Genomic DNA, 12,293 nt, shown 5'->3' on the forward strand with positions numbered 1-12,293 from the left:
ACTCCAAGTCCTTCATTCTCTCTTATACCATATTTCCTCTGTATAATACAGAAGACAAACGACTTCAAACCAAATAAATTTATCCCATTTTTTTTTTCCTTGAGTGTGCCTTGCCTCATAAAAGAGTGTGGGGGAAGAATTAAATCAAGCCCCTCTTTCCAGTTTGGAATTGAGAACAATAGATCTCCAGGGCACAGTTAAGGGAAACTGAGTTTTGGTATCCAGGCCAATATTGTCTAGAGCTGTCAAAAGGGAGAGTCACATTCCATAATCTATGGTACAGCAGCAAAGGTAATATGTCATGGAGCTAGAACCCATAAAGTTAAATAAAAATGCTTCATTTGAATACATTAAACCATTATGCCATGTAACCTTTAAAACAGCCCACATTATGAACCAGAGGCCCAGGTTTATGGGTTGGGTTATCATTCACTTTGAAGGCAGGATCATACCATTAATAGCTCGGGTCACTGCCAACCTCTTTCTGGTTAGAATTTAGAGAATTTCTGAGTGAAAGAATTGAGAGAATCCATCCCAGGTGGCAAATTGGCCTCTATAACTTCAGGCATGACACAAATCCAGAAAAAATATCCTTAGTCTTGTTCTGGGGTACTAGAGCTAAACATTCTTAAACAGAAATAACCTGTCAACCTGAGGGAGCTCAAGCAGTTATTGAGGGGAGGAGTAGTTTTAGAGCATCAGATCTATGTTTGTGTGTGATGGAGGCCAAATGGAATTCAAGTCTCTGGAGTATCTTTAACCCACAATTATCCCTTGTTTCTGAGATAACTTGGTGCAACTTCTAATTTTGTGCCATATTAAAAATAATGTCTATTTCGATGCATTTTAAGAAATTTCTGCTAAGTCAGTCAGTCAAATATATGTCAAGCATTGTGCCAAGCACTGGGGATGCAGAGTAAAAAGGAATCCTCTCTCTCGAAGAACTCGTAGTCTGATAAGGGAGACAATATTCAAATAACTGTATACACACAAGCTACATAGAGGATAAATCTGAAATAATTAAAAGAGTAAAGGCACTGGAATTAAAGGGGATCAGAAAAGGTATCCTGAAAAGGTGGGATTTGACCTAGTCTTCAAAGAATTCAAGGAAGCTAGTAGGAGGAGAGCATTCCTAGTAGGGAAAATAGTGAGTGAAAATTGCCCAGAGGCAAGAGATGGAGCATCTTGTTCAAAGTCCAGTAAGGAGCCCAGTGTCACTGGGGTAACTGGATCACAGATATTTGGTGGTGGTAAGGGAGTGTGATATAAGGTAAAATATGTAGAAAGGTGGGAATGGTCAGGTTATGAAGGTTAAAACGTAATGTCTTGCACATAGGAGGTACCTAATAAATATTAATTATTTTAATGATATATTTAAATAGTAATTTGTATATACATAAACACATACACATATATACTTATATAAATATACATACACACACATATATGTATGTATGTATATATGTGTGTGTGTGTGTATATATATATATATACACACACACACACATACAAACACTTTAAAGCTGAAAAAGTATTTTTCTCATAACAACCCTGTGCCCTAAAGTATTATTATCATATGTTAAAGATGAGGAAACGAATTTCAAAGAGGTTCAGGTCATACAGATCCAGAATTTGAACTCTCATCATTTGATTACAAGACCCATGTTGTTTTTTTTTCCTATGACATTGTAGTGTGTAACTGGTGTGATGGTCAAAAGTAGAGAAAATAAAAATGAATGTTCCATTATTTTAAGGCTTTTGGTAAAGCATAGATAATTCTGAAATAATCATCACATTGTTCCTTTCTAGAAAAGTTTTATTGTTCTTGATGAAGACAAAAAAAAACAACAACATATATTTGAGTGACTAAACCGTAAGGTGAAATGAGGTTGATTTTTTGAAAGATGCATTAACCATTTCTAGTTCCACAGATAGTTTCCTTACCGTATCTGCAGTTATTATTAGAACTTGATATGTTTAATCCAGCTTCTCAAAGCACAGAAAACTTTTTTTTTTCTGAACAAAAACAAAAAACAAAAACAAAAGCCTAGGGTCTATCTTGTACATTGGTGAGTACACTGCTACTGTGTGAGTCTCTGGGGATACAAAGAGATAAAGGAAACTGTCATAATCTTAATCATTGGCATTGTCATTTACATTCAATAGCCATGCTTCCCACTGCTTAATGACCATGTTTTTCTTGGCAAACCCACTTTGGAAGTGAAGTGCATGGCCCTATTTACTGGATTCTGTCTAATAAATTATAACAGCTACTAGTTCTAAATATCTCTTCCTTCCTTCCTTCTTTCCTCCTTCCTTCCTTCTTTCCTCTTCCCTTCCTTCCTTTCTTTCTTTTTCTTTCTTCCTTCCTTCCATTCTTCTTTATTTCTTCTTTCCTTCCTTCCTTTCTTTCTTCCTCTTTTTCTTCCTTCCTTCCTTCCTTATTTCCTTTCTTTTTTTCTTTCCTTAAAATTCAGATAAATTTTAATAAAAAGACATTTGGCTCAACCAGTGGCCAGGGGCAGAGAAGGCCTTGGCAGAGGGCCCCAACACCACTGCCCCATCTGCATAGTATTATCCACATGAGTAAGTTCCCTCCATTGAAATCAACAGGACCGTATGGCAATGTTCAGATCTGAAATTATTTCAAATGGGTTCCTGTGTAGTTACAACTCTGTACTCGCAATCTTTGTGATTTCAATTTGGAAAGTCGTTCAAGTGAATAATTTAATGTGGGACTGTTCCTTCTGTTTTCCCTTCAAGCTCACAAATTCTAAAAATAATGTGATTATGAACAAACTTCCAGTGTTCATAATAGGACAGTAGGGGGGTTGCAGATCTATTTGCTCCAGTGTAAAAGGCCAGATCTGACTTTAAAGTAGTGATTTGGCATGGTGTTTTATTAAGACAAGTCATAGTTGTTGGAAGCCAATTTTTGCCTTCTAAAGACTTCTATGGAACAGAGAAGTTTGGCTGTAAAAGCACCAGAAGTTATAATGGCTACAGTGTAGCAAAGATGTTGGTGCTTTCAAACACTGGCATGTTTAGTTATAATAGGCATACAGACTCTCATGATATATATCAGAAAGAGAAGAGGAACGTGTCAAAATCACTCTGGCCAAGGTAGTGTTGTCACAGTGAATAGATCCCTTGCCTCGGAGCCAGGAAGACCTTAGGTCGAATTTGTTCCAGACATTTAACTTCTTTGAACCTCAATTTCTTCAACTGTAAGATGGGGATAGTAGCATATAGTTTATGGGGTTATTTTGAGGATCAAATGAGGTAATATATACAAACCACTCTGCAAATCATAGTGTCATATAAATGTTAACTATTATTGTTAACCTTATTATAAACATAGAGGTTTAAAGCAAAAAAAAAAAATGAACAAGCAAACAAACCAAAACAAAATAAAAACAAACACACAGAAAAATACCTTGAAAATCACTCCTATCATTTTGTAAATAAGGAAATCACACCTAGAGGGAAAGTGATATAATGATTTGCCCAAGGTCATATTGCCTACAAATCTTGAACCAGAACCCAGATATTTTGACTTTCATTCCTCTATTAGTTATTTATTTGTTTATTGTTTCCTGGTATGTGCTTTACTATCCCTTGAAGGCCAAGAACTTAAAAAAAATAAAAGAAGATTAATTTTTATTGTGGTAAATTTTGGATTTGTAGAAATATAGAATCAATTTTTTTCTATTGAAAATAGTTTTCCTAAAACAAGAAAGTGGCATTGAAGTTAATGTGATGGAGAATTTCACTAGTCCATTATTCTGAGGTTGCAGGAAACCACTTTTCCTGTCTTCCCTACACGAGAAGAAAGTTTTGCATGAATTATGATATTATTTACTTGAATTGTAAACTTCATATATGTGCAATGATAGTTACTGTTCTGTGACTATGACTCAGATTTTTTCCTGCTTTTGTTTAAGCCCATCTCTTCTTGTTCAGCTATCAGAACAAATGAAGAAGTGTTGCTCCCCATCCTCAATAGTCTAGACACCAGTTGGGGAAGGTGATCATTAAACAAAGTGTCATTAGCCAGGCTATAATTTCAGGTTAGCTGTATTGCCAGCTGCATGCAGGCACAGGTTAATTAGAGGAACAGGTTTCTTTTTGTGTCCTTTTCTACGTGACAAGCAGCTGCTAGCCTTGTTGCCATTTAGGATAGTCTGTTAAAGTCTTATCCAAAGGAGCTATCAGTGGGGCCATCAAACTCCTCATATATTGGGGGCATCCAGTGGTATAGTGGAAAGAATTCTGGACCTAGGGTCAGAGAATCTGGATTGAAATTCCACCTCTGATGTTTACTACCTTTAAGTGATTTGCGCAGTCACAAAGCTAAGTGTTTGAGGTAGTGAACATTTAGAACTCAATGTCTCCTGACTCCAGGCATAATGTTCTATCTTATCCAGAGATTATCATGGTCACACTCTTTTGTCATAAGGGATAGTGAGGCTTCTGCCCTTCCTCCTATTTCACTAATAGGTAAAATCTTATCACTTACTTCTGTCATTTACAGAGGGATGCAAATCAGAAGAAATGTTATGCTTACTGTAAGTCCATCCTGGACTTTGTGACCTTGGGCAAATCATTTCACTTTCCTGAGCCCAGTTTCTTCATCTGTTTAGCAAGGGATTGAACTACATGATCTCTAAGGTCCCTTTTACCTCTGAATCTGTGATGCTATCTATGGTCCTAAGTCATTTAACCTCCCTGGGCCTCATCTTTAAAGTGAAGGGGTTGGAATACATTATATCTGAGGTAACTTACAGTTCTAGATTTATGGTACTATGACTTTGTTTCCAGCTGGCCCCACTCAATCTGGATACTTTTCTTCTTGCTTGCCTCCTCAGGTCACATAATTTATTTTCTTTTATTTTCTTTATTTTATTAATGTATTTTGATTTATCAACAATCACTTCCATAAGCTTTTGAGTTTTAAATTTTTTACCCCCTCCCTCCCCACCTTCCTCCCAAAGACAGTGCGCAATCTGATATAAGCTCTACATATACATTCCTATTAAACATATTTTCACATTAGTGAATTGTAAGGAAGAATTAGAGCCAGTAGGAGGAACTACCAGAAAGAGGAAACAAAGCAAAACAGAAGGAAAAAAAGAGCAAATAGTATGCTTTGATCTGCATTTAAACTCCATAGTTTTTCTTTGGATATAGATAGCATTTTCCATCATGAGACCTTTGGAGATATCTTAGATCCTTGCATTGCTGAGAAGGGCTAAGTCTGTCAAATCGCACAACATGGCTGTTACTGTGTACAGCGTTCTCCTGGTTCTGCTCACTTTGTTTAGCATCAGTTCATATAAGTCTTTCCAGGTTTTTCTGAAGTCTGCCTGCTCATAATGTCTTATAGCACAATAGTATTCCATTGCATTCATATATCACAACTTGTTCAGCCATTCCCCAATTGATGGGCATCCCCTCAATTCCCAATTCTTTGCCACCACAAAAAGAGCAGCTATAAATACTTTTGTACATGTGGGTCCTTTTCCCATTTGTAAACAATTTATTGTCTTCATAATAGCTTGCCATAAGGTGCTTCTCTAGGAAGCTAGTTCTTTTCTGTCTCCAGGGTTTGCCCAAGTTATGTATTATATATAATTCAAATTTCCCTTTTTCTGTCTATTATTCTAGAATCTTCCCCTTCTTAAAATGGCAAGATGTAATACATTTTGTGCAGAAAAATACACAATCAGTCCTGTCATTAGTAAGTCAAACATAGAATGACTCCTGCTTTTATAATCTATTTGCAACTAGCTTATATATAGTGTACATTATGTATATTTATACATATATGTATACACACAAAGAAAAATACATATGCATACATATGTGTATATTAATTGGTTTTTTTTATTTGTCATCTACCATATGAGATTGTAAACTCTTTGAGAGCAGGGAACCATTCTGTTCTTTCATATATTTTGAAGTAACCAGTGTAGATCCAAACACCCAGGGTGGGCCCTGGGCAAAAATTCTGAAATACATGAATCATTTCCAGCTTTCCTGTTATGGAAGTTTCTATAAAACTATGTGGGGGATGAGGACCTCCTCATCTTTCCTTTTTTCTCTCTTCCCTTCTCCTAAGCTGTCCTCTACCTGGGAATTCAGCTAATAAAATTTCTTCTCTGTAAAAGATCAGATATTAGATATTTACAACTAAGTGAAAACTCAAATCTAAGTGTTCCCTGTCCCAGAGGCATTGGCATTTGAGGGCTCCTCTCCAAGGATAGAACCAGTACGTCCTCCACTGGTAAATTAACTTAAAGCATCATGGAGTAGGTAAAGCATTTTTGGAACATGAGGAACCCTTCCTTCCTGGGAGAGGGGAGAGCAATATTGAACAAAGCATTGCTTTTAGAGTCTGAGTCCCAGCTTTGTATCCTAGCAGTGCTGCATACCGTGTTTGTGACTCTGACAATTCATTTAATCCTACTGGACTGTCATGTCTTCATCTGGAAGTGAAGAGGTTGGATTAAGGTCCTTTCCAGTGCTCAACCCATGGTCCTGTGAATAGTGTGTAGGTAGCCACTTAACTCACCATTAATAAGACTGATCTATGCATATAACAGATACTAAAAACATTTGTTGCTGGACCACCATATTCCTCCCTGACACACCAGCACCTCTGGGAGGAAGAAGTTACTGTACAAGAGTCCCCGAGGCTCCTGGAATAGCAAGCATTAGACAGGTGAACTGCATGGTTCACATAGGCTGACTCCTCTGAGAACTGCTCTAATCAATACACACACACATCCAGATGCATATGTTGTTGCTGTTGTTGTTGTTGAGTCACTTTCATAATGTCTCACCCTTCATGACTCCATTTGGGGTTTTCTTGGCAAAGATATTGGAAAGGTTTGCCATTTTCTTCTCTGGCCGATTCGTTTTATCAGGCAAGCAGAGGTTAAGTGATTTTCCCAGTGACAGAGTTGGGAAAGTGTCAGAGGTTGGATTTGAACTCAAGTCTTCTTGACTCTAGGCCTACTGCTCTATTCACTGAGTCACCAGATGCCTCTGTATATGTTATATGTTTTATGTGTAATGTTCATTCCCCGTTGTGTAGAAGGTTGCTTATTTCTCAGTTTCTGTTCTGTCTTTGGACTGTCAGGATACAAAGGATTGGAGAGTGAGGAAGCTGCTAAAAAGCTTCCAGCTGTTGCCAAACATCAGTTATGTTAGACAGTAATATAATGCAATAATTTTTCATATAGCAAAATAGCAAAACAGTTTAACACATGGTAACAGTCTATGAAGGCAACAACAAACCATTTGAAATGACAGTGCATGACAAGCAGTGGGTGACAGCCAATAGGTATTTCCAGGTGACGGGAATGATTTTTTTAAAAGCCATATTTGGAGGAAAGAGGGTTAGGTTCTAGGGAAGGAGGCAGCTTATGAAGGAAGACTGGATTGCTTTATATGAAAGGGAATAAAGATGTCGTAGGTTAGAACACACTGATGAGCTTGATTTAAATGGAACTTGAAAAGAAGCCTTATGTATACAGACGATGAGGACTGAGTCAGATAGTGAAGGCAGGGAAGATATGAGTCTCCCTGAAAGGTGTATCTGCCTTCTTTCCACCAGTTTTTTCATGCCCAAGTCTATCCTGTATACTGGCTGCCAGGAATATCTCATACATCTGTTGCATCCTGTCTTTCCTCTTCACTACAATTTACAATGGCTCCCCAGTTTCCTTGGGTTAAAATCTCATTTCTTGGTCAGGAATTTGAAACCTTCGGTCAAGTACTCCATTATCCCCACACCTTCGATCTGTTTCTGTACTTTTCAGTGTTCCTCCTCCTTCACAAATGTGACATCATTGGATCCTCACATTCACCTTGAGAAGGCAAGTAGTGTATTACTATACTCTGTTGAAAAAGAAATTGAACCACTGCAAAGTTAAATGACTTGTCCAAGATCACACTCCTAGTTTGTGAGTGAGCTGGGAGTTGAGTTCAAGAGGCCTGTTGCTTATTTAACGTTTTTTCCTTTAACTAGCAAAACTCACCTCTCAGAATACCCTGCACTCAAGCAGTTTTCCCTACCTGAAATTTCTTACCTCCTTTGCCCCATTTCATCAGTATCTGTACTTCTAAGACAAACTGTAAGACATGTTTCTAAGGAACTTCTCAAATGAATGTCTCTGCATATTGATTGTTATGTAACTTTCTAGGCCTAAGCACTAACACAACACCTGTGTTTTCTTATCTGTCATACTCTTAAGTTAACTGTTTCTTTCTGGCTTTAGATCAGCGGTTCTCAAGCATTTTGGTCTCAGGACTATTTTAGAGTTTAAAAATTATTGAGGATCACCCTCTCCACCAAAGAGCTTTTATTCATGTGTGTTACATCTATCAATACTTATCGCATTAGGTATTAAATTGTCTTAGAATAATCATGAAAAAAATTGAGTTTGTGGATTTTCTGACTTGAGTACCCCTGGGGTTTCCCAGACCACAATTTAAGAACTACTCTTTTAGACAATAAACTTTCTTAAAGAGAATCTGTATTTTCTACTTCTTTTCTGACCTTTCCATTTGATCCTTCTAAACTATTTATCTAATTTCCCTACACCCACAACCCTGTTGAAAATGGAGTTATAATGGAACTTCTTATTAATTGCTTAAATGAAAGAATGAGTGTCATATGGACTTTCTAAATAGATTAATAGAAGAAGGAAATATCTGTTCCTTAAAATAGCTAAAAAATGCCAGCATATTTAGAAGAGGAAATTGGTAAATGCCAGGGGGTGCATCCCAAGTTGATACAATGATAGATGTTTGAACAGGAAGGAATATTAGAAGTAAATAAATATCCTTCCTTTTGCCAATAAGTAAACTAAGACCACAAGGTGAAATAATTTACTCCAGGGCACACAGTAAAAATGTGTCAGAATCAGAATTTTAACCCATGATGAAGTGTTTTTGGGTCAAGGCTCTACCCAGAAGAACACATTGAAGAAACCTAAAGGTGGTAAATTGGGGCACAGGTGAAAAGAAAATATTAGGCAGAATCATAAAGATCTTCAAGATCATCTAATTCAATTCACTAATTTTGCATATTAGGAAACATAGACCTAGAGAAGGGCAATAATTTGTCCAAAGTCATATTGATAGTCTTTTGCAGATTTTGGCCTAGCACCTAGGATTCCTGTCCCTCTCTCTGGGCTAATGCTTTTGCCAATATATCCTGTGGGATGATAGTGTAGTAACAATATCCTTGGTGTTCAAAGGGAAAGGAAGCTAGCTGAGTGTAGAGCTCCCTCAGTTCTGAAGTATTCCTAAGATAGAACTAATGGCCAGACCTGTGATTTCATGGCCACTGGGAGGTCCCCAGTGAGGAAACTCACTTTTCCAATGCAGTATTGACATCTTCTCTTCAACTCATAGTCATAGAGCATTGCCTAGAATATAGAGAAGTTAATTGATGCTTGTGGGTCTATATAAAGTCAATGTGTGCCAGAAGCTAGTTTTGAAAATAGATCTTGCTAGTTTTAAAGCTAGTTCTCTAGCCAAGATCCTTTGATGCTTCTTTAAGGTACCTTTGATAGTAGGGGAAATGCCTGTCAGTTTTTGCCTTGGGTACTAATAAATGGAACTTTTACTGATTTAACTGGTGCCAAGGAAAAGTGTGACTACCTGTTGTGACAATAGCAGAAAAAACGCTTTCCAGTTGATGATGGAGGTTGTGGGTGTGTTGTTTCAAAGGTAATAGATTTCACCTGTGGGAAAACAAGAAGTGAAAATTAGAAATCTATGGTTGAGGATTTTGTACGTGGGGAACTCTCTCTTTCTCTCTCTCTCTCTCTCCTCCCCTCTCCCTCCCTCCCTCCCTCTAATGTAGGTAGGTAGATGACTTTGCTCTAAATGTTTTTTTTTGTTTTTTTTTTGTTTGTTTTGTTTTGTTTTCTGTTAAGGCATCATGAACTTTCATGGCTCATTACTATTGGTTTCCTATGACTTTAAATTTATGACTTATAAGTATACTCTGAGTATAGTGGGAGGTAGCTGGGTAGCTCAGTGGATAGAATGCTAAACCTGGAGTTAGGAAGACCCTAGTTCAAATGTGGCCTCAGACACTTACTAGCTGTGTGACTCTGGGCAAGTCATTTAACTCCTTTTTGTCTTAAACCATTGGAGAAGGAAATGGCATACTACTCCAGCATCTTTGCCAAGAAAACCCCATGGGCAGTATTTGCATGATATAGTCCAGTGGGTCACGAAGAGACAGACAACTGAATGACAACAACAGCAAAGTATAGTGCTACAGAAACACTTGTTATTATGAGGTTTTGTTTGCTTGTTAATTTGTCTAAATTTCTGGGAGCAGAATGCTTTTTTCCATTGCATAAGCTGGAAGCTTCTGTGGATTAAGATAAGGTCTTAGAAAGAGTAAGTGTGGATGCCACCCTGTAAGTGTAAAGAATAACGATCAGGACTTTGAGGGCTTCTGTCTCATTTGCTTTGTGAAAGATTTCAGGAAGGAAATGATCCATATTCATATCATCTAATACTGGAGATGGGCACTCAACGTTTATCTTAAACATTAAAATTGCTAAGCATGTGAGTTAATGACCCACAGGTCTTTTTTATTTGTTTAATTTTTAATTCTCTTTTAGTGGAGGTGCTGGATTTACTGAATGGAAAATAAAATGATATGCAAATGTTGTAACTTATCATGAGATATGTGGCTATGGTGAATGGCTTGACATGTTTACTGAGAGCATAATTGGAGGGAACTCTTGCCTGACTTTGCTTCCTGGGCTCACCAGGGTTGAAATTTCTTTGATTCATGGAGGATTTTTGGAATCAGACTATGCTCAGGGTATTTTTTTTTCTTGAAATGGCTTTGGGTTTTGAAAACTCAGAACAATATATTCATATCGTGCGGCCCATCAGCTTTATGGTAAGCTTTCATTATAGTAGACAAGAATCTTTTGCATTTTCAGTGATTCAAGCACTTGTTTCCCCAACTCTAATTTACTTGCAATGACATAGCTTAGTGGTTTTTAACATGGAACACTTTCCTCCTTCCCTGCTTGGCTCATAATGGTGAAGCTTCTACTTAAGAGTATGGGTTCATAATTATAAAAAATTGTGGCTCTCATCCAGGGAGCTCATGATCTCCTGGATGGAGTGAGTGCTTTCCCAGGATAATTATTACTGTCTATTCCTTATTCTCTCTCTCTCTCTCTCTCTCTCTCTCTCTCTCTCTCTCTCTCTCAATAAAACAAAGAGCATTGCCATGAAAAGAGCATAAACTCACTAAAAAAATAAAGCCACAATTATAACTTCTTAAAATTATTTGCTATCAATGTATCTAGGAATGAAAATATATTATTAATGAACTAAAGGTTAATTATCTAATGTAGTGGTGTTAAACTCAAGTAGAAATAGGGACCACTACAATATACTTAAGGACCCCTGTGAACCACATATTGACTTTAAAAACAACATATTAAAAGTATCTATGTTTATTGTATTTTTATTTTGTTAAATATTTCCCAATTACATTTTAATGTACTTTGGGCTTCACTCAGGAGTGATTTGTGTGTTTGCCACCTCTGATGTGAACGATATTGTAACTAATAGGGAGTCAAGAGAACTTGAATTTGTAGCTAGCCTCATAACATCCTTGTTGCATGACTTTGTGAAAGTATTTGAACCTATCTGCTCCCAATATTGTTAATTAACAATGGGGACTTTGGAATCTCATCAAATCTAATAGCAAGCTTTTATATGACTTGTGGAGAAAGATACTACTTGTGTGAAAATTAGAGGTCATGACCAATTCTTAAGATGCATTCATTGATGTTGAGCTCTGATTTGTCTCTTTGCAACTCTCACTCAACCCTTCTTTACATGTCTCATTCCTCTTCCACATGACAGCCCTTCAGATAAATCAACTATCATTCCCACCCTCCCTACCCGGAGTCTTCACTTCTTGAATTAGTTATTCTCATTTCTTTCAACTGATTAGCATATGACATATACAAAAGGAACTACATCAATAATTATTGTTGTCTTATTTGGATACTCGCCATTTTATTATTTTTTCTTTAACTGTTGTACCCAGAATTGAGTAAAATACTCCTTATACAGTCTAAACAAGGGGGAGTTTGATGGATCTTTAACCGTATTATTCCTATGAGGTAAGCCCCTCTGAATGTAATGAAAGTAAGAAAGGAAAGAAGGAAGGGAAAGAGAGAGAGAAAGAAAGAAAGAAAGAAAGAAAGAAAGAAAGAAAGAAAGAAAGA

The 12,293-nt window shown here is 37.1% G+C and overlaps 1 protein-coding gene across 1 annotated transcript in view; it reads left to right on the plus strand.

Moving 5' to 3' along the window:
• Positions 1-2,465: 2,465 nt before the first annotated feature.
• DCC (DCC netrin 1 receptor) overlaps positions 2,466-12,293 on the plus strand; it is a gene marked incomplete at its 5' end in the record, with an annotated part of 954,021 nt that continues 944,193 nt past the window's right edge. Inside the window, one exon of the mRNA XM_027869065.1 lies at positions 2,466-2,586. Within this exon, the coding sequence (XP_027724866.1) occupies positions 2,466-2,586 (121 nt within the window). The remainder of the gene's footprint in view (positions 2,587-12,293) is intronic.

This window comes from Vombatus ursinus, unplaced genomic scaffold (genome assembly GCF_900497805.2).
Source record: "Vombatus ursinus unplaced genomic scaffold, bare-nosed wombat genome assembly UNPS02014791.1, whole genome shotgun sequence".
Taxonomy (NCBI): Eukaryota; Metazoa; Chordata; class Mammalia; order Diprotodontia; family Vombatidae; genus Vombatus; species Vombatus ursinus.